Source organism: Carassius gibelio, chromosome A5 (assembly GCF_023724105.1).
Source record: "Carassius gibelio isolate Cgi1373 ecotype wild population from Czech Republic chromosome A5, carGib1.2-hapl.c, whole genome shotgun sequence".
Taxonomy (NCBI): domain Eukaryota; kingdom Metazoa; phylum Chordata; class Actinopteri; order Cypriniformes; family Cyprinidae; genus Carassius; species Carassius gibelio.
Genome location: NC_068375.1, coordinates 9,489,973 through 9,516,941, shown reverse-complemented (window position 1 = coordinate 9,516,941; position 26,969 = coordinate 9,489,973). Strand labels below are relative to the sequence as shown.

Below are 26,969 nucleotides of genomic sequence, written 5' to 3'. Positions count from 1 at the left end.
GTGCAGCGCGTAAACACAACCAGTGTCACAGCGTGTAGCATTACTCATAGAAATGTTCAAAACACCAGGGGAAGAGATATTGATGTTGTGTATTATGTGTAACGGGATAAATATTATAGATGAGGGTTCTTTAAGTAAATCCTGCTGTAATGTGATCACGCTTCCTATTGGCTGCGCTGGTGGCGCTATATCGTTTGAGTGAAGTGCAGCAGAGCTAGAGAGAACTACTGTGCGTGAGTCGTTTCTGTTGCAGCTCCACATGAAAAGTAAAAAATATTGGTTTCATATCGAATGTTACACACAATGATTGCAAACAGGGGAAAGAGTCGCTCTTGGAGAGAGGAAAAGTGCAGATGCAGATTCCGGAAGCGACCCGGAAATGGAGGAAGATAGGATTGAGGAAGATAGTGGGGGAAATTCAAATTTAGGGTGGAACATAGTTAAAACAAAGAAAAGAAAGTAAAGTCGTGATTTAATTTCAGACACAGAAAGCGACAAGGGAAGTCAACTGGCACAAAGGAAGAAAAAGGAATATTTTTTTTTGTTTGCTGCCGACTCTGTGAGTAACAACCCTTTGAAACTCACAAAAGGAATTAAAGAAAGTGTTGGGGTTGTAGAGAATATAAAAACTATGAAAGGATGGAAAACTATTGTTGTTTTGTAAAGATAGTAGGCAAAAAAAACTGCTTTGGGAATTAAATCAATGATCTAACATAAAATAGAATGCTCAATTCCAGAAGAGAGAAACTGGATTAGAGGTGTAATATCTGGAATTTTTTTCGATGTTTCAGATGAGATGATTAAAAGAAGTGTAAAAGGAGCAGCAGTTAAGGAAGTCAGACGCTTGAAATGTTTCAGAAACAATGATAAAATGGACAGTCTTTCAGTTATGTTGGCCTTTGATGAGTCCAAATTACCAGAAAGATTATTTTTGGGATTTGTCAGCTATGGAGTCAGATTATACATTCCTCCTCCATTAAGGTGTTTCAAATGGCAAAAATATGGACATGTGGCTGCTGTATGTAGAGGCAAACAAAGATGTGCAAGATGTGGAGGCGATCATGAGTATGGTAAATGCGGACAAGGTAAAACTGTGGGGGGGAGCACAGTGCAGCTTATAGAGGTTGTGAAGTGAGGAAAGATGCAATTAAGGTTCAAAACGTGAGAATGGAAGAAGAAATATCATATGCTGAAGCACTTAAAAAAGTAAAACAAACCCCCAAAGCAAGCATAGTAGAGGAGGCCCCTGTTAGGATACAACCACAACCAAGTAAGATGCCAACACCAAGTAAAGTAATTGAACTGATGGAAGACAAAGTTTCAGTCATAGCTTTTGTGGCAGAAGTGGTGAATTGTTCAGCGCAGGCTGAAAGTAGATCTGAAAGGATTAAGATAATCATTAGAGCTGCAGAAAAATATTTGGAACTGAAGAACATAACAGTTGACATGATTAAAGAAAGACTCTTGACACAAGCAACAAACAGTCAGACATCTTGTGGGGGATCATAATGGTTTTTGTAATCTTGCAGTGGAATGCAAGAAGTTTAATTGCAAATGGGCAAGAATTTAAGCATTTTATAGCAAATTGTGATGTGTCCCCAGATATTATTTGTGTTCAGGAAACGTGGCTTAAACCATGGCGATTTGAGGCAATTTGGAAAGACAGGAATAAAGGAAATGGTGGTGGAGTAGCAACTTTTATTAAAAAAGGTATAAGGGTTTATGAAAGTTGAAGATAATGGGTATGAGGCTGTGGTAGTGGAGGTATGGGAAGGAAATCAGAGTATTAGGATAATTAATTTCTATAATCCATGTGACAAGCTAACTAAGGATATGATGGAAAATATTGGAGGAACTGGGGATTTTAAAATGGTATGGTGTGGGGATTTTAATGATCATAGTACTCTATGGGGTAGTTCTAATACTGATTATAATGGATTGATTATAGAAGATATGCTGGACTGGGGAGAGCTAGTTTGTATTAATGATGGAAGCTACACAAGAGTCAATCTTTCTCAATGCAAATATTCTGTGTTAGATTTGACAATAGTGTCAGAAAATTTAGCACGAAGATGTGATTGGAAAGTATTGAATGAAAATACTATTGGTAGTGATCATTTTCCTGTTTGCAGTACAATTGGAGTAGACTTAATAAAAACAAGTATGGAAAGAATTCCTAAGTGGAATTTTAAATCTGGGGATTGGGAGTTGTACCGAGAAATATGCCCTAGCAAAATGGCTGAAATTAATGATGATGATGTAGAAGATATGGATGTTTTAAATTCAAAAATCTATGAGGTTCTTAGGAGCACAGCAGAAGAAGTATTTGGTAGAAAGAAGGCATGTAGTAGGAGGAAAATTGTTCCACTGTGGAATGAAGAATGCAATGATGCAATTAAAGAAAGAAACAAAACACTTTAAAAAAGTAAGAAGATCTTTTAGGTATGATGACTTTATTTATAAAAAAGCTCAGGCAATTGTGAGGAGGGTTATCAGGACAGCAAAAAGAAATTATTGGAGAGAGTACTGCAATAATATTGGGGAAAACATTGAAATCAACGAGGTTTGGAATATGATTAGAAAGATGGGAGGAAAACAAAGAAATAATAGTATTCCAACGATAATTCATAATGAGGAAGTAGTTGTGTCTGATAGCAGGAAGGCTGAGATACTAGCACAAACATTTGTTAAAATACATAGCAATGAAAATATATCAAATGACATGATGAAGATAAGGGAACAGAGTTTGAGGAAGAATCCATATATACTGGAAGTTAAGGAGTCAACTGGAGATCCATTGGATTATGAATTAACTTTGTATGAGTTAAAAAGAGCAATTGCTGGGACCAAACAAACTTCTCCAGGTAGGGATGAAATATGCTATAAATCGAGAGGAGGGATATCTTCTCCCCTTTTCAAAGTGGCTTCAGGAAAGGGAGAAACACTATGGATTCTTTGCTGTGTTTGGAAGCTGACATAAGAAAGGCTCAGATAAATAAAGAAGTTTTGGTAGGTGTCTTTCTTGATGTTGAAAAGGCTTATGATATGTTGTGGAAGGAGGGATTTTTAATTAAGCTGGATATGATGGGAATAAAAGGTCAAATGTATAACTGGGTGATGAACTTTTTGTTAAATAGAACCATTCAAGTGTGGGATGTGAGTATTCTCCAATTTACTCAATGGAGAATGGAACTCCTCAAGGAAGTGTCAGCAGTCCTATTTTGTTCAACTTAATGATCTTTGACATCTTTTCTGAGATAGAACCTGGGATAGGGAAATCCTTATATGCTGATGATGCTGCCATATGGAAAAGAGGTAGGAATGTTAAGTTTGTACAGGCAAAGGTTCAAAATGCTGTCAACTTGATAGAAAACTGGGCAAATAAATGGGGCTTTAGGCTCTCTATGGCAAAAACACAAGTAATTTGTTTTTCAAAACAAAAAGACGAACCCTACTATAGATATCAAAATGTATAGAGAAACATTGGAGCAGACATCAGTTGTTACACAGACAGCAACATAGTGTCGGCCCAGATCCGGCCCACATCTGGCCCGCATGAAATCCATGCGGGCCAGATGTGGGCCAAATCTGGACCGAAACTGCTTGCTGTCAGGGTAGGGTTTTAGGAGTATGGATGGACTCAAAATTAAATTTCAGAGTACATATACAGAGAATAATAGATAAATGGAAAAAAAGTGATAAATATAATGAGATGTCTAGCTGGAGCTGAATGGGGAGCATATCGGCAATCACTCAAAAGTATTTATGTGGCACTAATTGGAGCAAATATAGATTATGGTCGCATGGTGTCTAGTTCTGCCTCAAAAACTCAACTTGCTAAGATTGAGGCAATTCAGAATCAAGCGTTAAGGATATGTTGTGGAGCAATAAGGTCATCACCAGTGCCATCACTGAACATTGAGACGGGAGTAATGCCACTAGGAATGAGAAGGATTCAGTTAAGAATGAGATACTGGGCAAACATAAAAGGTCAATCGGAAAGTCATCCAGTTAAGAATGTTTTAAGTGACTGTTGGGAATATAGCCATAAAAAACTAACAAGTTTTGGATGGTTTTCTTAATGAGGAAGCAAGAGACATGGGGATTAGTGATTTTAATATTGCCACCAGTGTGGTTCTGCCAGAAATTTCTCCTTGGTTTTTTCCCATGACTTCTATTGATATCCAGTTACACAAAGACAAACATAATGCGGAGAATATCCTGGATAGCATAACGGTACAAGATTACATAGATCATGTATATTATAGTGCCATCCTGATGGCTCAAAAGATCGAGACTCTGGTACAACATGTGCAGCAGTATTTATACCTCAATTTAAAGCCAACATTTTGAAAAGAACATCAAATCACATTTCAGTATTTACATCAGAATTAATAGCAATAATATTAGCATTACAATGGGTTGAAGAAGTTCATCCAATCCTATTAGTTATATGCACAGATTCTCTTTCTGCAATTGAAAGTCTTGCAAGTGGTATTTCTTTAGCTAGACAGGACTTAATTTATGAAATATTACAAAGCCTTTTTAGAACCAGACAATTGGGAATCATTATTCATTTTCTTTGGATACTGGCGAATATCGGGGTGGTAGGAAACTAAGTGGTGGATAGTTTAGCCAAACAGGCCATAAAATTTACAGAAGTTGATATTAATATTGCATTGAGTAAGACTGAGATAAAAAGTATAATAGCAAAGGAAATTAGGAAGAAATGGCAGAAGGAGTGGGATAGTGGAAATAAAGGTCGACATTTATACAACATTCAAGGAACAGTTGTTTTAAAAAGAAGAAATTGGAAATAGGAAGAAGGATGTTTTAATTTCAAGAATGCGCATCGGCCATTGTCTATTAAATCAAAGTATGGTCAAGATTGGGAAACACCAGACTGGGTATTGTGACAAATGTAGTTCAGAAAATATGGAAACAGTAGAACATGTATTATTAAAATTTTTAATAATACATGTTCTACTGTTTCCATATTTTCTGAACTACATTTGTCACAATACCCAGTATTGAAATCTTTCTCTTGCATAAGCCTCACATTTTAATTTAAAATGTGAGGCTTATGCAAGAGAAAGATTTCAATTATTTCAAGCATTAAGAGAAATGGAAATTGAAGTTTTTTCCATCCAAGCATTATTAGGTAATAGCCCAAAGCAATTTAAAATATACAAATAATTATTTAATTTCTTAAAAAACACTCATTTAAGTAACAGAATTTAGGTCACTACTACCATAACGTTATCCACACTCCAATCCAGTAGGTGGCGGGAATGCACCATTTAAGTTTGGTTTGCCAACCGCCATTAAACTTGAAAAGAAGAAGAAGAATATTGCACACAGTGGACATTAATTGATTTTAGAGTGTGTTTTCTGTTCGTATTTCTGGGTAGTTTGATTTGTTTTGTTTTATTTTTGTTTGCACGAACTCCATAATCTTTTAAAGGTCGCATTTTTCCATGTGCTCTCTAAACAACTGAAATCATTTCTCGAACAGATGGAGCTGTATTATTAGCGTGACTCACTATTCTCTTCTTTCCACTGCTCTGTGTGCAGGGAAATAAATTCAAATATCATCCACAATCTGAGTGTGTGTGAGTGCTGTTGAAGAATGGGGCAAAACGGGCCAGATTAACCAAAGGTCACATATATGTGCAATATTTTGAGCCTTTCCTTTTAACAGTTTTAAATCTCAGTTATTGTGTGCTCTTGAAGAGAGTTTCATTGTTTTGACTGTAGTAACTAGGTTTGGGGTAATTCGCTAATCTGCCAATTCAATACTATCCCGGTACTTGTGTGCCAATTCAATATATATTGCCATAATTAATTATTGTGATTATATAACTATTGCAATTCGTGACTATCCAAATTGTCTATAAAATTATTTTTATTTATGTTTTTGTAGATTTGAGGGAAAGATGAAAAACAAGGAGGTCTGGGAATGACTGAAGGGAACTGACAGCAGTGAGGGAAGGAAGTAATCACCAGAATGTAAGTTCTTGGAGAATGTGTGCATTGTTTATTACAAGTTGAGTTTTCAGCAATGTACACAGTTGGTCAAAAGTTTTAAATATATTTTAAAGTGTCATTTATTTCTGTGATGCTCGGCTGTATTTTCAGCATCATTCCTCCAGTCTTCAGAGTCACATGATCTTCAGAAATCAGAATAATATGATGATTTACTGCTCAAGAAATGTTTCTGATTATCAATGTTGAACACAGTTGTGCTGCACAATATTTTTGTCCACACCATGTTTTGGGGGGAAGACTAATAGCAAGGATGCATAAAATTGAATACCAGTGGTAGAAAATACTTTTGTAATTTTACAAAAGACTAGTTTATTTTTTTTATTTTTTTTTTAATCATGTGACACTTAAGACTGGAGTAAAGTTACTGAAAAATTCAGCTTTGCATCATTTTTTTTCAATAAATACATTTTAAAGTATATTCGAAAAAGAGTATGAAAACTCTTATTTTAAACTGTTTTTACAATATTACTTTTATTGTGTAATTTGTATCAAAATCATTTTGCCTTGGTGAGCAGAAGAGACTTCTGTTGAAAGCAATAAAGAAAAGATTCCAGATTTTGACTGGTTGTGAACATACATGAGCAACATTAACAAGATGGTCCTCCCTTTCAGCTCAGAGAAGGATGTTGACAGCAGGCCCAGGATGAAGAAGAGGAGGAGGAACACGTTTAACAATTTTCTCATAAACTTATTAAAAGATTCCAGTTTGCAAGAAATGTAAAGTGTCTGACTCTACACTAGAGGAACTCTTTTCTGAAGAAGATCAGGTGCTGAGAAGAAGCCTTGTTCTACAGCACAACACTGCATCAAGCCTCCTGTCCTTCCCTCAGAAGAGCCTGTCTTCTGCTGCTGGGGTAAGAAACACACTCTTCCTCTTCTTTATCAGCTGTCCTGCACCTAACTGTGCCTCCTCAGCACTGTCAGTACGCTCATTTTCTTTAAAACAAAGTTTTTTTCGGGTGGGACAAATAATACAGAACAGATGCTAGAAATCTCTATATTGTTCAATTTTCATTTCTTTACTCTTTATGAATGCTTTTTTTTGTTTTGTTTCTTCTTTTGAGAAGCTCAAGAATTATGGTTCTTTAGTAATTGCTATATTGTTTAGGTTTATCTTCTCATAGTGAGCACAGAGTCCCGCTCATGACATGCAAGATAAAAACTAATAGAATCATGCGCACAATTTACTAATTAATTCCCTCGATGTACTAAACCATGCACATGATTGCTATTTCATTTGCTAAATCGTCTGCGGAATTTAACTAATTCGTTCTCTCAATTTATAAATAGTGTACATGATTTAGCAAATTTAAGGAGTTAAATCGTAAATCGTGCGCACGATTTAGCCTACATTTTTTCCTGCATGGCGTGTAATTAAAACACATCACCACCAGACATTTATACCAGGTGCCTTATACGACGCTCAGGAAACAATGTAACTTTTTTTCTGGAAGAAAGTGCAGTATCTGCTGAATTGTTTCATATCTTACATTTACATTGAATCATTTACCAGATGCTTTTATCCAAAGCGACTTACAAATGAGAACAATAGAAGCAGTCAGGTCAACAAGAGAACAACAACAGTATACAAGCGCCATGACGAATCTCAGTTAGTCTAGTACAGAACGCATAGCCAGGGGTTGTTGTTTTTGTTTTGTTTTTTATATATGAAAGAGAAGAAAAGAAGGAAAAGTGCTAGTATTAGTTGGTTAAGTGCTGGCGAAGCAGATGAGTCTTTAGAGTTTCTTGAAAATGAGTAAAGACTCATACATAGATTGGGAGGTCATTCCAGCAGCTGGGCACAGTCCAGGAGAAGGACCGTGAGAGTGATTGTGAACTTCTTTGGGATGGCACCACAAGGCGTCGTTCACTTGCGGAGCGCAAACTTCTGGAGGGCACATAAGATTTAACCAGTGAGTTTAGGTACCGCACCAACATACCTAAACTCACTGGTTAAATCTTATGTGCCCTCCAGAAGTTAACGCTTTTTTTGGCTCATTGAAGACAACCCTCGCTGCTGCATTCTGGATCAATTGCAGAGGACTGACAGTACATGGTTGATGAACCCAGCTGTATAGAGAAGTTGTGATGAAGCAATGGGTTAGCTGGAATCACCAGTAGTTCAGTCTTTGTAAGGTTAAGCTGAAGGTGATGGTCATTCATCCAGCTAGAAATGTCACTCAGACAGGCTGAAATGCGAGCAGCTACCGTCGGGTCATCTGGCTGGAATGAGAAGTAGAGTTGGGTGTCATCAGCGTAGCAGTGATAAGAAAAGCCATGCTTCTGAATGACAGATCCTAATGACGTCATGTAGATGGAGAAGAGAAGTGGTCCAAGTACTGAGCCTTGAGGAACCCCAGTAGTAAGGTGTTGTGACTTAGAAACATCACCCCTCCAAGACACACTGAAGGATCTGTCAGAGAGGTAGGACTTAACCCACAAGAGTGTGGTTCCAGAGATGCCCATTTTTCTGAGGTTGGACAGGAGAATCTGGTGATTAACAGTGTCAGAAGCAGCAGACAGGTCCAGTAAGATGATTACTGAGGATTTTGAAGCTGCTCTTGCTAGTCGCAGGGCTTCAGTAACCGAGAGCAGAGCAGTCTCAGTTGAGTGGCCACTTTTGAAGCCAGATTGGTTGATGTCCAGGAGGTTGTTCTGTACAAGGAACATAGAGATCTGGTTGAACACAGCTCACTCAAGTGTCTCTGTAATGGATGGAAGAAGGGAGACCGGCCTGTAGTTTTCTAGAAGCGCTGGATTTAGAGATGGTTTCTTCAGCAGTGGGCTTACCCAAGCCTGCTTAACCCTCTGGAGTTGATTAACGGGGATACGCATTATGAGTCATTTTCTCCTGATAACCCCGAAAAGAACTTAAATTACACTTTCAGTTTTAATCGTACAGATAAGAGCAATACATCAATCAAATCTGTAAAGGGTCTATTTTTTTTTGATACAAACATAATAACAACAAAACTTTGTGCACTTATAAAATAAAGATAACAAACAAGGTGTGCTGTCTGCAGTCTTTGTCTGCGCTGATCTTCATTTACAAACACGTCATTAAAATGAACTGTAACTCCGTGAATACTCAATGAAGAGACATGAAATATCTATAGAAAGCTTGACATGTCTACTTTTAAACTAAACAAGTGTCGCCGAAAACAGATATTCTGTGATAAAGTAATCCATATGAAAACAAGGCGATGTCTGTTTTTCACGTCATCTGCTCCGCCCTGGAGGACTCCGACGTCGACCACAAGGATGTGGTGGTCTTCTGCTCCGCCCTGGGGGGGCTTCATGTTATTGTTTGTTTTTTGTTTTGTGTGTTCACTCCTGTCCCTGTTCCCCTCTGTTAGTCTGGCCCTCCGTCCCTCCCCCTGAACCTCCTCCGGTCCTCCTCCCTCCTGGTCTCCCTGTGTTTTGTTTTCATTCTGGTACCTGTTCCCCATGTTTTTCTTTTCTGGCCCTCCGTCCCTCCCCCTAAGCCTCCACCTGTCCGCCTCCCTCCTGGTCTCTGTTTTGTGTTTATCGTGGAGCGTCTGGGAGCCACTCCGTAGAGGGGGGGTACTGTCACAGTGTCTGGGTTGTGTTCCCTGAGTTTCCACTAGGTGTCCTCCGTTCCCTCGGTGTCTGTCACCTTATCACTTCCTGTTCCCTTATTTGGTCACCTTCCTCCTTGTTTTAGTTAATTGATTGTTCCCCACCTGTCTCCAGTTCCCCCATTATCCTTCTGTGTATTTATACCCGGTCTGTCTGAGTCTGTGTCACGGAGTCCTTGTCTTATGTGTGATACTTTCCTGAGTCTGCTCTTGCCGTGTGTTCTTGTTTTTGTTTGTTATGTTTATTGGATATTCTGGTTTTGACCCTGCCTGGACTGTTTACCCTTTTGGATTTGCCCTTTAATAAACTCTCACACCTGCATTTGAATCTCTCTGTGTTTCCTGTAACACCGATCGTGACAAGTCTACTCCACCACACTACTGTTATAAGCATGAGCCCCGTCAGACTGGTTAACAATATATAGTGATATTCTCAATGTTACCCAGAAAACGGGATACAGGTTTAACTCATTCAAAATACTTCTGCTTAATGTTACACTCTCAGACATGCTAAAGAAATCTAATGTATCTCTTGCTCTGTCTACTGTGTATTAGGGCTGTGCGATATGGACAAAAAAAACCTATCACGATTTTTTGATCAATTTTGCGATTTTGATTTTAATCACGATTTTGACATACAGAGACATGCTTTACAGTCATAAATGCATTCAGTATAAATTTTAAACATATTTCCAAAAGAAAACCAATGAGAGCTTTATCAAATGTCTCTAGAACAGACATAAGTCAAAATAATCACTAAGTAAAGATGTCAAACAAAATGTCTAGACATATGGAAAAAAATAAAAAATAAATAAATAAAACCGTGTTCAGGGATTTTTTTTTTTGCCATGTATTGGTCATAAAGCTCACTGTAGCGGTGCCTCAGGTGTTATATGTTTTGCCCAATATATTTATGCAATTTTATGTGTACGCGGTTCAGAAGCAGCAACGAGATTGCATTATTGTAACACGAAAGCACATTAAAATAATGCGCGAGCGCGAATCTATCCACTCGCACCAGTGATGCGTGGGTAAATGTATTAATAACCCGCACCCGACCAACCTTTTCCACTAACCCGCCCGCAACTCAGACCGAATTTTTAAAAAGCAGTAAATGCTCTTCGTAGCGTCATTGGGCCATAGGAACGTAGGCAAAACTAACTAGACAAAAAAAAAAAAAAAAAAACTTAATATATTACATTTTTGTCAAGAATTATAAAAAAAATCGTCAGTAAGCTCATATTTTGTACTAAAATAGTCTATTCTGGCTATGTCTATTTTGATGTTTCTCCAAGGCCAGTGGACATTGAGGCTCGGGTTTGTTCCCATCAGAGCTCGTGAGCTGAGAGCGCTTTTCTGAATATCCCGATCCGCTCGCTCATTCCGTGGGGTCTCGCTCAACCCAGAGTGGCCTGCTGGTTCGAAAGTATGCAAGGAGTTATTTTATTGTTTAGTAATAAACTAATGTGTTTACTGTGTCGCTGCAAAGATGAAGTTGACAATGCAGACTCACCATGAATGCCAGAGAGAAATGCACATTTCATATGGATTACATCATCAGAGAGTAGCCCATTTATTTTGGTTTGAGTATCCGCAGGCACCCGCTCATTTTGGATCAACCCGCACATCACTGACTCGCACGCAGATTTCCTTTGCTCTGTTAACAAAATCAGATGTGCATGCTCAGATCACAGAGTGTATAAGGATCAGATATATGCTGCCTTACTACGTGTCTCCTCTCGCTCAACCTGTGACCTGTGCACTCACAACTCTCTCTTTGCTCACGCGCAAGATATTAAATCTTTTCGCACCTTTCTATTTATAACCTTTTCTGTTCTCATCTTTTACTGCGTCCAGTGTGAACGTTCTGATCCGTTAACATGGTCTCAATAAAAAAAGGCTACGCATCCCAGACAGAGTGTGTAAACCTGGAGTAAGGCATATGCCCAGTCTGCTCTGTTCTCGCGCTCCACTTAGGGATAACAGTAATACTCACTGTCTCAAGAAAGAAACGAGTAGTCTTGAGCTTTACAGCGGCGACCAGGACAACTAGAGCCCAGATACAGATCCCCTGTAAAGACCTTGTCTCAGAGGAGCACCAGGACAAGACCACAGGAAACAGATGATTCTTCTGCACAATCTGACTTTGCTGCAGTCTGGAATTGAACTACTGGTTTCGTCTGGTCAGAGGAGAACTGACCCCAACTGAGCCTGGTTTCTCCCAAGGTTTTTTTCTCCATTCTGTCACCAATGGAGTTTCGGCTCCTTGCCGCTTTCACCTCTGTCTTGCTTAGTTCGGGTCACTTCATCTACAGTGATATCATTGACTTGATTGCAAATAAATGCACAGACACTATTTAACTGAACAGAGATGACATCACTGAATTCAATGATGAACTGTCTTTAACTATCATTTTGCATTATTGACACACTGTTTTCCTAATGAATGTTGTTCAGTTGCTTTGACGCAATGTATTTTGTTTAAAGCGCTATATAAATAAAGGTGACTTGACTTGAGCGCAAATGGAGAAAAACTAACTTGGACGTTTTTAGAATTGCATGGAAAAACAGTTTGTCCAGCTATAGACAGGTTCTAAAAACTGCTAGGGCAGAGCATATCCACAAACTCATAGAAAATAACCAAAATAATCCAAGGTTTTATTTAGCACAGTGGCTAAATTAGCAAATTACCAGGCGCCACCTGATTCTAATATTCCACCAACGTTTAATAGTAATGACTTTTGGAATTTCTTCACTGATAAAATAGATAACATTAGAAATAAAATAGCGAATGTAGATTCTACAGCGTCTAACACTTCAGTTTCATCCATCGCACCCAAAGATAAACTGCAGTGCTTTACAACTATAGGACAGGAAGAGCTAAATAAACTTATCACTGTATCTATACCAACAACATGTTTATTAGATCCTGTACCCACTAAATTACTGAAAGAGTTGTTACCTGTAGCAGAAGAACTGCTTCTCAATATCATTAACTCGTCGGTATCTGTAGGTCAAATCCCAAAACCAATTAAGCTAGCGGTTATTAAGCCTCTCATTAAGAAACTAGATCCTAGCGAACTGGCAAATTATAGGCCTATTTCAAATCTTCCATTTATGTCTAAAATTTTAGAAAAAGTTGTGTCTGCTCAATTGAGCACCTTCCTGCACAAAAATGATCTGTATGAAGAATTTCAGTCAGGTTTCAGGCCCCACCATAGCACAGAAACTGCACTTGTTAAAATTACAAATGACCTGCTTCTTGAGTCAGATCAAGGCTGCATCTCATTTCTAGTCTTACTTGATCTTAGTGCTGCGTTCGACACCATAGATCATGACATACTCATAGATCGATTACAAAACTATACAGGTATTCAAGGGCAGGCTCTAAGATGGTTTAGATCCTACCTGTCCGATCGCTACCATTTTGATTACTTAAATGGGGAGTCATCTCATTTATCACCAGTAAAATATGGAGTGCCGCAAGGATCCGTCCTAGGTCCCCTTCTATTTTCAATATACATGTTGCCCCTTGGTAATATTATTAGAAAATATGGAATTAGCTTCCACTGTTATGCTGATGATACTCAGCTATATATCTCAACGAGACCAGATGAAACTTCTAAATTATCTAAGCTAACAGAGTGTGTTAAAAATGTAAAAGATTGGATGAGACACAATTTTCTCCAATTAAATTCGGATAAGACAGAGATACTAATTATTGGACCAAGAAAACACTACACAGAATCTTGTAGATTACAATCTGCAACTAGATAGATGTACTGTTACTTCCTCTACAGTCAGAAATCTGGGTGTTATATTAGACAGCAATTTGTCTTTTGAAAATCATATTTCCCATGTTACAAAAACTGCATTCTTCCATCTTATAAACATTGCCAAGCTACGAAACATGTTATCTGTTTCTGATGCAGAAAAGCTAGTTCATGCATTTATGACCTCTAGACTGGACTATTGTAATGCACTTCTAGGTGGTTGTCCTGCTTCTTCAATAAACAAGCTACAGGTAGTCCAAAATGACAGGTAGTCCAAAATGACTAGAGTCCTTACCAGGTCAAGAAAATATAAAAATAAAAATAATCATATTACCCCAATTTTACAGTCTCTGCACTGGCTAACTATTAAGTTCCGTATCAGTTACAAATGATCATTACTTACCTATAAGCACAGGCGGCACCAGGGGGGGGTCTTGGGGGATCTCAAGACCCTGCAAAAAAACGCTCTGACCCCCCATTTGACCCCCCATCCTCTTCCTGATTAAAAAATATATATATCCGGGATAAAGATTTAAAAAAAATGATCTTCAAACTACGCAGAACAATAATAAATAATAATTATTTTGACATTTATTCGTACACTGAGCCGAGAACCGTTTCTGTCAGATGTGTCTGATTCGAGAATCGAGAAGCTGATGATACTGCGCATGTGTGATTCAGTGTGAAGCAGACTGACAGCTCGTCTGAACCGAACTGATTCTTTTGGTGATGATTCTGAACTGATTCTGTGCTTATGTTATAAGTGCGGGTAAACTGAAGGCTTGAATGAAGGGCAGTCATCGCTAATTGCATTACATTGAGCGCAAAAGAACCAGTGAACAGTTTTTTTTTTCAACTTTTTTTTTTTATCGAATTGTCCTAAAGAACCGGTTCACTTGAGCACCTGCTCCTTTGCCCCTTATGTGCCCTTTTGTCAAAGCAAAATTTCCTCGAATTTTTTTTGTAATAACATACCCTTTTGTGAATGCCTGCCCACGCCCAATCATAATATTATTACAATTTATGAATAATAATTTAGCCGTAAATAAAATGACCAACATGATGACCTTTCACCTGACCGGGACGATTCCTCACGCCGCACGCGCATTTTTTAATTGCTAAAGGATATTTTCAACACCGTGGCAGCTGGTAAGTGGTGTTTCATTCTCAGCGAAATGATTTTGATGTTTATTTACTTATTATTATTTTACAAGAACGATGTGATGTGAGAACATGCAGATATGTTGCTCTGTATAGCCTGTGGTGTAGAAGTAGCACTACCTATTTATTTTTTTACACGTTGAGTGCTTTAAAAATAATTATCACAACACTGGTAAGGCTTATTCAGATTTTCTCATTCTCTAAATTATCATTATTAAAATAAAAACAATTCAGAAATTAATTATATAATTATATTTTTAATGTGATGCAAATTTTTTTTTTTCTACAATAGCAACAGTGTTTACAACAGCAAGACCACTTTAGCCTGTAAACTCAATAATATCTCTCTGGAAATAAATGTAAAAATATCAAAGTCAATAAAAAATGCATAATATACCTGACATCAAAGTGCAGTGTGAAGGATATGAATAACAAATGTAGCCTGTCATTTGTTTACATTGCAAAGGTGTTCAAATTTAGACTATAACAACTACAACAGTAATAATAATATGAATCACTATATTCCAGTGTATCAGTTTTTTAATGTTTTGTATCAATATTTAAGGTGGGCTTATTGATTGGGTGCAAGAGTAGTAGTGATGGTTAAAATAATAGATTAATGCTGAAATAGTAGATTGTGGCTTGTTTCTAGATGGACAGAGAGTGGAAAGTAATAGATCAGATGAGGAGATGGAGAAAGAGGAAGAAAAAGAGGGAAATGTAGAGGCACAAGTGACAGAAAGAGAGCAGGTAACAGCAAGCCAGGAGACAGAGGCTGGTGAGAAAGAGGAACATGTAGAGGCACAAGTGTTTTCTATAGTTTTTACTATAACCACTGTTCTTAATTATTCTGTAGAACAGAGAAGAAAAAGCCATCAGGTTGGGACAATTTAAGACATTTCAGTTTCTAATCCCAGAGCTATTATTATTTTAAACTTAAAATTGTCTTCTCTATTGTTTCTTTTTCAAAACTGCATCAAAGCATTTGCTGCTGTATCAATACATAACCATCCATATCGATACGTGAATCAGCAAGGAATGCATCACAATATATTGCTGTATTGATATTTTGAACAGCGCCATTTAAAGCCTTGTTCCATGTGCCCTTTTTATACTTTGAGCACCTGCCCCTCCAAAGGTCTCTCCACGGCCCTGTTCAGAGGGAGTGTCAGCCACGTTTAAAAAGTTAACAGCCTAAGTCATTAGAGAAGACAATGCTGAATAAAGTAATAGTTTTTGCTATTTTTGGACCAAAATTTATTTTCGATGCAGTAATATGCAGTTATTAGCCGTGCCCACTTTATTTTTTGTTCGTTTTCATGAGACCCCCCTTGAAATGACCAGGACCCCCCATTGCCCCCCCAATCAAAATTGTCTGGAGCCGCCACTACCTATAAGGCCCTAAATGGTTTAGCTCCTGCGTACCTAACTAGCCTTCTACCACGCTACAACCCATCACGCACCCTAAGGTCACAAAACACTGGACTTTTGGTTGTTCCTAGGATAGCAAAGTCCACTAAAGGAGGTAGAGCTTTCTCACATTTGGCTCCCAAACTCTGGAATAGCCTTCCTGATAATGTTCGGGGTTCAGACACACTCTCTCTGTTTAAATCTAGATTAAAAACACATCTCTTGTTGGATCAGCAGCTATGCTAATGATGTCTCTATGTGTTTCTATGTTTCGCCACGAGATTTACATCCCGTGGTAACTAGGATTTACACAAGCTCCAGTCTGGATCCAGAACACCTGAGAAGAGATGATGCTGACCCTCAGAGGACCTCAGATGATGCTGACCCTGAATCAACAACAGAACTAACAAATACTTTCTGAACTTTCTGAAAAATCCTGTCATATGCACACAAACTGACAGTCACCACTTATAAGCTACTACTAAATATTGTAGAAACTTAATTTTTCTGTTAAGTTGCTTTGTAATGATTTGTATCGTAAAAAGCGATATAAAAATGAAACCTGACCAATTTAACAATATTAGTAAAAAAAAAAAACCTTAATAGGAATATGTTATGAATTCAGCTGAAGATTATATAGAGTAAATGCTGAAGCAGGTGTTTATCAGACCATTCTTTATGGCCAAATGTATAAGTCCTGCTATTCAAAGTGTCATGAATGGAAAACATCATCATGGGTAAGATCATATATTATTTCTTTATGTTTGCCCCTTAGGAATGACCAGTGATGTAAATAAATCCTGAATATTTAGACAACAGGAAGTATGTTCAGAGGAAGTGGAGCCCTGTCAGATGAGGAATACAAACCACAGTCTGAGTCAGACACTTCAGATGAGCAGCAGATCTGATCCAGCTAAACTCCTCTCACATGTACAGCAGTCTGCATCCTCTGAGATTACTGAAGCTCTTAGATCACACCTGACTGCTCTGGATGTGTCTGAGAGGAACGGAGAGGGAATCTTACAGGCCAAAGAATGAAGAGTCAGATTGACTCGTGAGGAGCCGGTGTTTAGACAGTTCTGCTGAACGTCACCGCCCCAGAAAGCAAAGCTCAGAGGTCCACAGATGAGCTTACATCATCAGCCCATCACAGGATGAAGTGAGAGCAGCAGCGCTGAAGAAGATCAGTGTGTGCAGTCAGAAAAATCCTCCTGATCAGCAGAACTATCATTACATCTGCAGGAAACCTCAGTCCACATTACAGCTCTCACGGCTGAAGCTGGATAGGCTCTGACTCGAAAGAATGTAAATCAGTGCTGAAGAAGCTCAGGAAGAAGAGCATCTATCAGCACAACACAGACGTTTGACAGCGTGTAGACAATGCTCTGAAAATAAAACAGCAGCAAGAAGAGAATGAGTTTGTGCATTGCATGTAAGTGGTGTTTGGAGACATTTGATGTCCCTCAAAACCAACAAGGGAGGATGAGTTCAGTCATCAGATTTCTCAAGGAGTCTGGAAACTCTTCAGTGTTATGAAGGAGGATATTTCTGCTGTCGAGTCTTCTTCAGCTCGCACTGTCCGTCTTTAACAAACATGGACATGACCCAACCAAATCTGAGTACATTCATCAACTCTGAAAAACTGTTGATGACGTTGTGAAGAGAGTTTTGAGTTTTGAAGAAGCTGTAAAAGCTGCCAGTTTTCATGGACTCACTGGAGCGGTCCAGAGGAACGAGATGCTGCTACCAATGATGAAGACTGAGGCTTTAGATGAATAAGATCTGTGAAATCATTCACTGTTGAGCACTGGTGTCTGAAGATGAGGAGTTCATCATATCAACAGAGGTTTCAAGAAGCTCAAGTCATCATCAGCTCTTTGAGAAGACTGACACACATGATTTCAGAAACTCAACATCTCCTCAGAGCAACACTTGACTGATTGTATTCAATCGCAGATGTTCAGGAGAGTTTTCAAAGAGACAGACAGCACTTCTCTCATGATGATGCAGTCGTGAGTAAGAGCGAGTGTGAACAAATACTCTGCAGTCGTTGTAGTGGAGTTAAGATCAGGGGAGGAAAGCTTGCTGATGTGGCTGAAGCTCTGACGCTGCTGGTCAGCAGGAGAAGTGAATGTGGAGTGATAAACACTGATGATGTCTTGTCTGTCAGGCACTACAGAGGCCAGGACTCTCTCAAATCCAGAGTTCCTCAGCTCAGCTGATCTCCTTAAACAAACCCTAAACCTGAGAAAACTGCATCAGATCACTGATTTCTCAGGTCATGATGTCAGTGTCCACCATGACTATCACTGGCTGTCAGAAGACACTACTCAACTGCTGAAACATCAGAGTTAGTGCTAGCCTCCTGATCTCACACTGAGACTGAAGGGCTGTTCATCCCAGTGTAGATTACAGCAGATCTTTCACACTCACAGGAGCTTTAGGAAACCTCACCTCTGGATTATGTGTTGTGTACACTGTAGGGTGAAGTATAATGATGATGAATGCTGTGTAATTCTGTTATATGACTTCTGAATACAGACGAAGAAGTTTCTCGTGTTCATGACATTGTGATGCCAGTGATCCTAATGAAGGTGATTTTGAGGATATTGAGAATGATAACACAGTGACATGAAGTGACATTCAGCCAAGTATGGTGACCCATACTCAGAATTTGTGCTCTGCATTTAACCCATCCAAAGTGCACACACACACAGAGCAGTGAACACACACACACACACACACACTGTGAGCACACAGCGGAGCAGTGTTCATCATTTATGCTGTGGCGCCCGGAGCAATCTGGGAGAGAGAACTGTTCATGCACTCCCCCCACCCACAATTCCGTCCGGCCCGAGACTAGAACCCACAACCCTTCGATTGGGAGTCCAACCCTCTAACCATTAGGCCACGACTTCCCAAAGGCCACGACTTCCCGAAGCTGTAAAAGCTTCGGGAAGTCGTGATGATTCATCTGAAGATGACCAAAGGAAAACTGGACACAATGACTGAATGCCAGCAGTGTGAGACTGCTGAAGATTACAACAAGGCTATAAATGTTTTGGATTTATAAATTAGTTTTATTTTAATTTGCAATCAAATTTAGTTATATTTTTGTTAGTTAATATGTTTGATATTAATGAAACTAACAAAGCTAAAGCATGCTGAGATTGATTCGATGGTAAAAGTATAAAAATATACACTATAATGAAGCAGTCAAGCCTTTTCTACACAAGCTGCCCTGACATTATCATAATTAAAAGCAATAAATATGTGTTTTATTTAATTAGAAAATAAATGTAATGTGTTTATTATTAGATGGAATCACCCAACCTGAATCAGATCAAGATTGTGTTCATCTTTTTGTGCAGTGATTAAAACCAATCTGAAGCAGACTGTATTTTGAGAAGGTTAATAATAGCTGGAGACTACCCCAAAAATCATAAAATAACTCCAGAAAATTGCAGCATTTATCTGTTATTAGCTGAATTCACGCTACAGTCTGTTGCAGAACAGCATAGTCTGAGGACAAGTGAAAATAGCAGTAATAAGTGCATGCTATATCGGAGAGTTTAATACATGAATATGTATTATAGTCTACCACTGAAATTACCTGAGCAGGTTTAATGTTCTGAAACCCGCTCATTCAGTAACGTGCATTCATTACATCGACAGAGCAAGAACATAATATGAGCGTCTAAATGCATGTAGCCTACACAGTTCAGATGAAAGCTTTCCCCTTCTGACTTGCTGTTAATGCTGAATGTGAGAATGAAGACTAAAAGTAATCAACACTGAAATAAGAGCTTATGTGATGTTAAAGTTGTGTTCGTTACTATAGCAACAGTCGACTCGACAATCGTAGCGTTCCTCTTCGATGACGTAAATGACCATCAATATCCAGTGATGCAAACTATTCAGCTTTTTATGTCAAATTCTGCAGTTTTGAATAGAAAGTAGGTCTGTCATTTACGTGATTCATGTCATTCATAATTTAACAGTATCTGTCTGTTTTGTGTTTCCAACAGTACAACTAATACTGAATGGGTGCACATTTTAAAATAATATAATTATTTGCAGTTCAGATTGATCACTTAACAAAAATTCTTATTCTTGTTCTTTAACTGTTCTTTTTTTGTCTTTTAATTTATTCTCCTATATCCATTTAAATCCTTTATTTATTTAACTTCTCTAAATAAATACCATTATTATAGTGGTCTGGTCTTTATATATTGCTCAAAGCAGTGTTCTAGACATGATTATGACATATTATGTTTGATATAAATAAAAGTGAGTTGAAATGAATCACCAGTGAAGAAACTGATCCAGAGAAAGAGAACAAAGAGGGCTTTTTCAATAAAGCTGTTCAATAAAGATATTTATATTTATAATATAAAGATATTTTGTTGTGGAAGTGCATGATATTGCTCTTTTTTCAGTATATATATAATATAGCCTAGTTAATATAGCAATATCTAGACTGTATCCCCCCCCCATCGCTGCAGAAACAACAGTCCACCCATCTACAGCGGTCAAGAACCGGCCTGATAGAAGACATCTCTATCTTATTTAACCACAATCATGATCATGATCCTGTATCTGTCGTGTCCTTACTGTCCCACGAACAGACACGCATACATCATGACTGGACTAATGAGTGTCCATAATAATGACACATCCTCAACAGTTAATTGGCAGAGTTGAGTATTATTGGATTCTCGCTGAAGTTGAAGAGAATAGCATCTTAGGGAGCGCTTGTTGCTCTTATTTGATTAGTTTTATTTTGACTGCTTTATAGGGGACCAGCGGCCCTGTATACACTGCAGATTTATAATCACATTTTACAGCAAGGCATATTTAAATGTTCTTTTAATTTATGAAGAATTATAAATGTATTTGTTTAAATTTGTATTTATTATTCACTTGGCGTAGGCAAAAGTTTCTAGGCTATTGTTTACAGAAAGGATGCAGGTTTGTTTTGCCTTTATTTCTTTAAAGCACAGTTTAGAATGGCTAACTTTGGTTTGAATGCTTGTGTTATATGAGAAAATAATTAATGTTGGTGTACTGATGCAGTAGATTTAATGCAGGAGCGGTTCAGATCAGGGTCTTTATGTCAAACGGGTTGGGTACAGTGCTTCTGTCGTGTAACGGGTCGGTGTTCTGTGTTCTGTGAGTGTGATCTGCTTTAAACGGCTTTGTCTTTCGTCAGATAACCCCATGTTTATAATGCACTGTTCGCAGGTATTTCCCTAAACCCAGGGGTGAGAACGCAATGATTATGAAAACTATTATTTATTTTTTATTACTATTATTTTATTTCAGTTTACACATCGCTTTAGCCAGTTTTTGTTTAAGAAAATAACCTTGAAACCACAGATTTAACTGGAAATCAGGGACTTGGCTGGAAAAGGAAAAGTAATTTCACTAAGTCAGTGTCATTTGCTGTCATTCTGTTAAGATTATCACTTTGCTTGTGTATTTTCTCATTTTCCATCGAGTGATGTATGGCAGGAGAACATACTACGATCTGACTCTAGAGATCTAGAAGTTTAACTGTTAAAGGAGTGGTTCGACTTCGTGGGAAGTCGTGGCCTAATGGTTAGAGCGTCGGACTGACAATTGAAAGGTTGTGGGTTCTAGTCTCGGGCCGGCAGGAATTGTGTGTGGGGGTAGTGCATGAACAGTTCTCTCTCCACCTTCAATACCATGACTTAGGAGCCCTTGAGCAAGGCATCGAACCCCCAACTGCTCCCCGGACGCCGCAGCATAAATGATGAACACTGCTCCGGGTGTGTGCTCACAGTGTGTGTGTGTGTGTCCGTGTGTGTCCGTGTGTGTGTGTGTGTGTGTGTGTGTGTGTTCACTGCTCTGTGTGTGTGCATTTCGGATGGGTTAAATGCAGAGCACGAATTCTGAGTATGGGTCACCATACTTGGCTGAATGTCACTTCACTTTCACTTCACTTTCACTCACTTTCACTTCACTTTCACTCACTTTGTCGTTGTGTCATCAGCTTAATGTTAATGTCTCCTCCTGTGTTCCAGGCTCAGTTCTGTTGTGTTTAAGATCCAGGACTCTTTAGTCACCTCAGTCTTGCTAATGCAGTGTATAGTCAAGTTTGTGTGATGTTTATGCTCATGTAACAGCTGCTAAATGAGCTGGAACCTAAAAATCCCAATCACTTCATTGGCAAGAACATTTCAGGAGTGTGTCTGTCTTTGTGTAGCATCTAAATATCATATTGTTAAACAACTGTGAGACAGTGAATGAACCTGCACCTCAAATGCCAAGAATACTTCAGCCAATACTACTGTTAGTGTTATCTGTACACACCAAGGGTCTGAGAGTAACACGAGTTCTGCATGACTACATCCTTCATCGATGGACACTGCTGATTAAACATATAAAGACTCAGTAAATATCAAAAGATCAATAGCATTACAGACACAGTTACTCTCAGGCAGGGCTTGAAAACGAAAAAAAAATTCAGTCGGTTCACTCCGAGCAGAATCGATATTTTAACGGTTCTGTTCTGCGTTCCTCTGATATTATTACCGTTCCTAAACCGGTTCGGGAGGAAAAAATACCGGTTAATAACTTAAAAAAAACATTATTATTTGCCTATAATTTGCCTAATAATAATAATTTAATAATACTAATAAAGTATACCCTTTCCTTACTCAAAAAAGGAAAAAATACAGATCTAACGCTTACAGTTTACAGCTTGGACCAGATTTTGTCCAATTGTAAGCTAGGCCTACTTAAAAAAAGCAAAAAAACAACCACAACACTTTAAAAGTAATTTTAAGATATTTAAAAGTGTTTGCTGCATTGTTAAAAAAAAAAAAAAAAAAAAAAAACACTTGTATAAGATTGCGTTTTGAGAGTAAAAAAATCCTCTCCAATGGTGCGCTGGGAGCTGAATGGAGCGTAACCCACATGGCGTGTTACTTTGCTTAATCTCGGAAACTCTTGACATCGCCTTTTCCACCACTGGATCTCTCGCTATTTCGGAATGGAATTACAGGTGGCTGTCCATGGTTTCATCAGCATCCTCCCATTCCGCAAAGTCTAGTTTATTTTAATTTAGTCTATTATAAATAAAGGTTTATCTGTTTTTAGTAATTTTATTTTGCTAAATATTTCCACTTTGTGGGAGTCTTTATAACTTTATTTTCCCGCCACCCGCACACAATAATATCTTGCCGCTCGCGTCCGCATTCACCAATCAAATATTGTCCCGCGCACTCGGTTGGGCTGGGTCCCGCGGTACTCCCAGGTCTGTACTTGAGTGTCGAATGCCCCAACGCCTGGAAAAAATAGGCCCTTTTTGCGCTGCGTCATCAGGCCCAATTTGGTCTTAATCCGGTCCTGAAGGCGGTGCATTGCCATTGAGACTTGACCGAGTTCACAGCTGAGCGGATATTTCACTCGCTGCTTCAGCGTCTCATTTGCTATGCTGTTCTGCTGGAATTCTGATTGGTTGACAGCAAATTTCAAATATTAAACGGAACGATAAAATAACGTTATTAACCGGTTAATGTCCATTTCAAATTTTCGATTCTGTTCGGAACTAAAAAAATTCATTTCGTTTCTGTTTCTGGTTCTGTTCCTGTCAAAATATTGTTCGTTTCCGGTTTTCGTTTTCGTTCCTTGAACCGGTTCAGAGCCCTGCTCTCAGGTGTGTGTTGTGACATCACTGTCTGATCCAATATAGTCACACAGCATCATCTTTTAGTTTCATTCTCTCTGAAAATCCTGCAGCAAACCGTGTCTTGTTTAAAACAAATCCACGGTCAAATGAAGCAAACCACTGACCAGATACTTACTGACGTTGTCTGAAACTTTATTAACATAAAGCAGCTTTCCTTAATAATAAGCTTTTTTAGACTCATGAGAAAGTTTTGAGTTCATTTTTTAAAGTACACTGACCTCTTATGTCAAAAGATCCAGGAACATTTGATTTCTCAATTCATGACCCCTTTAAACCACCTGTTTTACTACTGGTTTGGACATCTGGTGTGTGTGTGTGTGTGTGTGTGTGTGTGTATGTGTATGTGTGTGTGTGTGAGTGTGTGTGTGTGTGTGTGTGTGTGTGTGTGTGTGTGAACTTGTTTTTATTACTTTGTGAGAACCAAAAGACCGCACAAATATAGTAAAACAATGAAAGTTTTACTTTGTTATATACCGTAAGACTTTAAGATGACTAAAAATACAATTGTCCAAACCTAAACCTACCATTTAACATTTTATAATACAGTCATTATCATTTTAAGATGTTGTCTACTATATTTATGCTTTTACTATCTTTGTAGGGATAAACAAGGATGTGTGTGTGTGTGTGTGTGTGTGTGTACATACATTTGTGTAGTCCTGCTGTAATTCTGTGTTCTCCTCCATGATCCACACTATAAAACACACACAGAGTCATAACATTTTATTTTCAATTATGATCTTGGCGTCCAATGATTTTGAAAACAATATAATCAAGATAAAACAATATTTTAAACCATGCCTTAAACATTCTAGATGTTAGCAACATGCTAAACATGTTAGAATAGCACTAGCACATCAGGGTTGCATCTCTCACACACTTTCTGACTCTGTCTCTCACAGATCGATTAAATCTCACAGCAAACAAGAAGACCAACGAAGCTCAGGATTTTCCTGCTGGTCTTGTTTGGTTTCACAGAGACTTGTTTGCTTTTCTGTTCACTGTCTTTTCTAGCCTTGGTGATTGTTTATTGTCTTAGTGGCAGTTACAGTGTGTTTAACGTTATCCCCTTTGCTATGTCATAACACATTTTGTAATTCATTCTGTGATTTCTGAATGTGAGTTTCCCATATCCCAGGGAAAAGAGGACAGAAAAAGAAGTCACATTACCTTCATAGTGCCTCACGCAGAAACACTACTGTAGAGAAAGGAGGTTAGAAAAGAGCGCTACACTTGTGAGTTTGGTTTTTTAGTTAGAGCAGTTTAGTTATGGCGTGTTTTAGTTAGTTAAGATGTTTCATTGTAAGGTAGTTGGGTTTTGTTATTTTCTTTCCTTGGGTTTATTTATTTGTGTAATTTGTTATTTGGCTTTGCTGTGCAAATACTTATATATATATATATATATATATATCTTATTATGATTTCTACATGGTTGTAAAATAAATACTACTTTATTTTGGCAATACTTTGTTTGAAGTTGAGTCTCGTGCCACCATCCCTACACAAATTTTATTACAACCTACATTTGATCTCTTACACCCTTAGATCTACATCTGAAAGTCATAACAGTTCCCAGCATGCAATGCAGCATAAATATAGATAATGCTGTAGAGTTTTTCATTCTTGTTGGTCTTGTGCCATTGAACTTGTTCCCTTTTAGTAGTTTGTGTTGTTTAATTTGTGATGTGGGTTCATGCTGTGAAACATCCACCCACAAACAGTTATGAATATGAATATGAAATAAGTTACTGAATAATCTTCATGCTTAAAAATAATCAAATAAAATGTTCATGTACATTCCAAGAATAGTTTGACCAATTTGAAGTCAGATAATTAGCTTATTTCATATTCTAGTTTGTCACCATTTTGACAAATGTTTTTATTCATCACTTTTCTGACATGAATAGATCAGAAATTTGAATAGGAATATTCAGGGCCCAAAACCCAAATAAATACTAATCACTAATCACCATTATGGTGACATCAAAACAATTACAGTAGTAAACAACTACATTTCTGACAGTGACATGCAAGGCCGTCCTTTACTGTTTGTTTAAACTGCGATTTGTATTTGTTCGATCAGGTGCAGGAGGAAGTTCGAGGAGAATTAATTTCAACATCTTTTTTCATTCATGAATTAATCTCAAAGACAGCGCTATGGAGCAGCCCAGTACCAGTGTGACTCATCATACACATCAACCGAGAGAAGCAGCTCTGAATGCAGTCTTCCACATCACACGTGGTTTTGTTTAGTAACTGCTAGAGCACCAAAAGTTACATAGTATACATTTAATGTGAACAGTTTAATGATAACTCACTCCTGAAGACAGTCCCTTGCCTCCATCTAATGTCTAACAATGATACTGCACTGATAGTTTGGGTTTTTTAAGGCAGATCTGTTTATTTTTTGGATAAGCAAAAAGAAAAAAAAAACATTTAAAGCACAATGACAATGCCGTGAAGCATTTTTGACATAAGCTAATTTTATGTGTACATATACGCAACTCTGTATTTTTTCTAAGCTGTCTGAAATACGTTTCTACAGGTCCTTCTCAAAAAATTAGCATATTGTGATAAAAGTTCATTATTTTCTATAATGTAATGATAAAAATTAAACTTTCATATATTTTAGATTCATTGCACACCAACTAAATATTTCAGGTCTTTTATTGTTTTAATACTGATGATTGTGGCATACAGCTCATGAAAACCCAAAATTCCTATCTCAAAAAATTAGCATATCATGAAAAGGTTCTCTAAACGAGCTATTAACCTAATCATCTGAATCAACTAATTAACTCTAAACACCTGCAAAAGATTCCTGAGGCTTTTAACCTGTTAGCCAGCACCCCCCTTATAATTGTAATAGTTACAAACATAATTTTGGTGTTTTTGGAAAGAAGACCCTTTGGGCTTCACTTTTTATCAACCAGATTTGATAATGCTCAAAAATATTAAAAGTTATAGACACTGAAGTGCCTTGAATTTTTTTTACCACTCTTAAATATTTTTTTATTTGATATAAAAATAGATGAAATGAGTCCTGGAGAAATCTAGAAAAGTAATGGGCTGAAAGCCACATGTGCCATGAGTTTCTATATCAAATCTGAATAAAATATAATGAAAAATGAGACTCCTGCAAATATTTTTATGAAACTATGTCTACACCCCCCACCCCCAAATATAAGAAAATATATTTCCCAATAATATTGAAGGCTTCTACAAACTATTTAGTCATTAAACATACCACTGCATAGTTTT

The 26,969-nt window shown here is 37.9% G+C and overlaps 1 protein-coding gene across 7 annotated transcripts in view; it reads right to left on the bottom strand.

The window, feature by feature from the left end:
* LOC127991607 (NACHT, LRR and PYD domains-containing protein 12) overlaps positions 1-26,969 on the bottom strand; it is a 143,947-nt gene that overhangs the window by 31,327 nt on the left and 85,651 nt on the right. For all 7 annotated transcript variants that reach the window (XM_052591588.1, XM_052591593.1, XM_052591592.1 and 4 more), the window contains one exon: positions 24,356-24,402. In XM_052591588.1, the coding sequence (XP_052447548.1) occupies positions 24,356-24,402 (47 nt within the window). The remainder of the gene's footprint in view (positions 1-24,355; positions 24,403-26,969) is intronic.